The sequence below is a fragment of the Notolepis coatsorum genome, assembly GCF_963971535.1.
Source record: "Notolepis coatsorum genome assembly, chromosome: 5".
In the NCBI taxonomy this organism is placed as follows: Eukaryota; Metazoa; Chordata; class Actinopteri; order Aulopiformes; family Paralepididae; genus Notolepis; species Notolepis coatsorum.
Window position 1 is genome coordinate 14,090,922 of NC_140169.1, and position 3,747 is coordinate 14,094,668.

A 3,747-nucleotide genomic window follows, 5' to 3' on the forward strand; every position below is an offset into this window, starting at 1 on the left:
ATAATTACCATAATCTTATTTAACGGGAGTAAACAGGCAAAGAGAAAACAACTAGCGGGACGAAGAGGGGAAGCCACGGGGACGATGTGAGCAGCAGGGAGACACAGGCAGCTTGCTATGTTAACGACCTTGATGTCTGGGACCCGTTTGGAGGCGCTAGACGTGCTGCCTCTGGGGGCCGTGAGAACATAATAGTTTGGGCTGTTTTTTGGGGGGCTTATTTCAGCGGGCTTATTCCATCTTGGCCCCTGCATTGGTGCCGAATTGTTATAATGTGTGTCATCAGTAGCCTATAGCCTACATTCACATGGCACGTGGATTGTTGGTTTATTATTATTATTATTATTATTAATAATAGTAATAATATTATTATTATATTATATAATATTATAATTATTATAGTAGCCATATAGTCGTATATGCCTACACTAACAACAACAACAACAACAACAACAACAACAACAACAACAACAACAACAACAACAACAGTACTACTATTGCACTACACACACTACTACTACTACTATACTACTACTACTACTACTACTACTACTACTACTACTACTACTACTACTACTACTACTACTACTACTACTACTATACTACTACTACTACTACTACTACTACTACTACTACTACTACTACTACTACTACTACTACTACTACTACTACTACTACTATACTATTAATAATACTAATAATATACTAATGCCTATATCATCATCATCGTCGTCGTCTGTGATTGCCGTTGTCATCAATAATCATCGTCATCATCGTCATCATTATCACCTGAATTCTTGTGTTAATTATTCCGTCCAGGTATAGCAACTGAATTGCAATCAGAGCAATTACTGTATTTCCAATGGCAATGTGTCATATTTCCGGACAATGATCTGACTGTCATGGCTTGAGATATATACATACATTAAAAAGAAAAAAAAAAAATCCTCCTGGCCCTTCTGTCACTAGTGTCCACCACGACCGCCAACAGAGGGCCGCACTGCTGTGAGTCCATATTGGACTAATTGAAATGTACCAGATCATAACCGTTAAAAACAATTTTGCACGCTTCATTTATTGACGTTAAAAATGCACTTTAACGGCTCGCTTCTTGGCTCGCGCCGTCAGCTGTCGCGCGGCGGTTAAAACAATAGAATATGGGCGCGAGGGCCGCGGGGCCACAGAGAACATATGCGCTGCAGGCTCCGAACAATTATTATATTATACCTACTTATACATTTCTATAAGGGCGATGGATGTAATTAAACACTTCAAACGACAAAATTGAAAAGCTATCTGATAATAAAAATATATTATCATAATATAATATAATAATATATCATAATAAAAAGTAGATAGAATAAAGTCCAAACACTATACAAAATATACAATATATACAAACTAAAGTACAACATAAAGTACAAAATTAAGTACAAAATGAAAACAACGAGGTACAAAATGCAAACAACGAGGTACAAAATGCTAACTTTTTTTTATTGCAAAAAGGCAAGAACATAGATTAAAAAAATAGATACAAATATGGTGTAGTGTTAAAAAGTGTAAAATGTGTTTAATTTAATTATGAATTTAAATTGCAACCATTAGATTAGCAGGTTTTTTTTTCTTCTAAATAAAAAAAACCCAACAAGTTTAGGCATACGCCTATAGGCTACACTCATCATATAAACTAATTATAAACCCATATTATTCAAATGTAGCCAGGTTTTATTAAGCAAGTTGTACTAAAGGCCATAAGTGAAGGCATCGTCGTTTCGTTATGATAAAAATCCATTCACACGATATAGCCAACGTTTTCTCAAGATGCCATACGGGCACGGAGAGTGGTTCTAATTTATTGAATAAAGATACGGTTTCTCAGTAATTACATCAGATGATTCGGAGCCCCCTCCCCTCGACCCCGCGCGCCACAAGCCCATTGGTCACAGACAGGCAGCGAGGAGAGGCCGCCGTTGTGTCCCGGTGACGTCACCTGCCCCCGCGAGCCCGCTATAAGAACCTGTCTGTGCGCGCGAGCTGCCAACAGGGCCGTCAGCTGCGAGGTGCGTGCACGCGGGAGTAACAACAAGTGGATCCGACCATTTATTATAGGCGACACGTTCTTTCCACTGCAGCGCTACAAAACTTAAGGTAGGTTTTCATGATATCACGAATGAGTGTTTATCGATATGATTTGTATTTGCGTTTTATTTTATTTTATTTTTGTTTATTTGGGATATACCATATTATCATTTACTATATAAATAGCATTGATTAATTGAACAAATAAGTAACATCTGCTGCCCATCTAATATATATATATATATATATATATACGAATTTATATGAATGAGTGTTTATCGATATGGTTTCTATTTAATTTAATTGATTTTTTACTACACAAAAAGACAACAATATAGTCAATTTGGTCTATTTACATCGTCAGCTGTGTAGTCTGACTAAGTGGTTGTACGGACTCTGATTAAAAAGAGAACCAGTTCCCTGACCCTCCTCCTGTCTCTCTGTCCGTCTCTCTCTCCAGAACAGCAGCTGAATGAGGACCATGGACTCCGACACCAGCCGCGTATCCAGCAGACCGTCCTCCCCCGAGGTGCACGACATGTTCCTGGCCGCCATGAAGAAGTCCGTGCAGCGCGGCTTCTCCGGCACCGTGTCCTCCACGCAGAGCGACTCTCCTCCGGGGTTACTACCGGTGGACCTGCACAGCCTCTCCAGCGACGACGACGACGACACCATTAACAACTTCAAGATGCTGTCGAAGAAAGACCGCAAGCTGCTGTCCGAGAACGAGCTGCAGACGATCCGCCTGAAGATCAACAGCCGCGAGAGGAAGCGCATGCACGACCTGAACGTGGCCATGGACGGCCTGCGGGAGGTCATGCCCTACGCGCACGGACCCTCGGTGCGCAAACTGTCCAAGATCGCCACTCTCCTCCTGGCGAGGAACTACATCCTGATGCTGAGCAACTCTCTGGAGGAGATGAAGCGGCTGGTCAGCGAGATCTACGGCAGCAGCGCCGCCGGGCACCACGGAGGCTTCCACCCGGCCGCCTGTGGGACTATGGCGGGGCACGTCGGGGCACTGCCCGGACACCCGGGGGGTCCCCTGGTGCCCGGCCACCCGGTCGTGTCCCACGCCTCTCACCCGGCGGTCGTGCACCACCCGCTCCTTCCGCCGGCGGTCTCCGCCTCTCTCTCCGTGCCCGGCATCTCCGCGGTGACGTCGGTGAGACCCCACCACCACCACCACCCCCACCACGGACTCCTGAAGGCGCCCCACCCCGGCGCCGGGCCCCTGGGCAGCAGCTTCCAGCACTGGGGGGTCGGCACGGGGATGCCGTGTCCGTGCAGCATGTGCCAAGTGCCGCCTCCACACAGCATGGCGCGGTTGACGAGCGACAAGTGACTTGAACTGTTCCCCCACCGCCACCATGACGACATACATGAAGGAACGGGGAAACGAACTTTTGGTCCACTGTGAGGTTGTTCTGTTACTGTGTTTCTATCAGCACACCACAATACAGGCATCGATTCAGCAGCGTTTGAAGGCAATTGGCTTGTTTTTTCTATACCCTTGCAGCTGAGTTGGCTATACAGTAAGCCTAAAATTAAGAAAAAACGTTGTGTTTTTTTTTTTTTTTTAGATTGGCTGTCCATGTTATTGTACATCTGATTAGTACTCAGTTCCACGGAGCCAGAGTGAAGAGAAAGTGGCCAACTCTCAATGAC

General features: G+C 44.6%; 1 protein-coding gene across 1 annotated transcript; it reads left to right on the forward strand.

Moving 5' to 3' along the window:
- Window positions 1-2,551: 2,551 nt before the first annotated feature.
- On the forward strand, window positions 2,552-3,424 carry olig2 (oligodendrocyte lineage transcription factor 2; the record flags this gene model as incomplete). Its single annotated transcript, XM_084314017.1, has 1 exon — window positions 2,552-3,424. One exon carries the CDS (start codon window positions 2,552-2,554, stop codon window positions 3,422-3,424), a length of 873 nt encoding a protein of 290 aa, XP_084170143.1.
- Window positions 3,425-3,747: the final 323 nt, after the last annotated feature.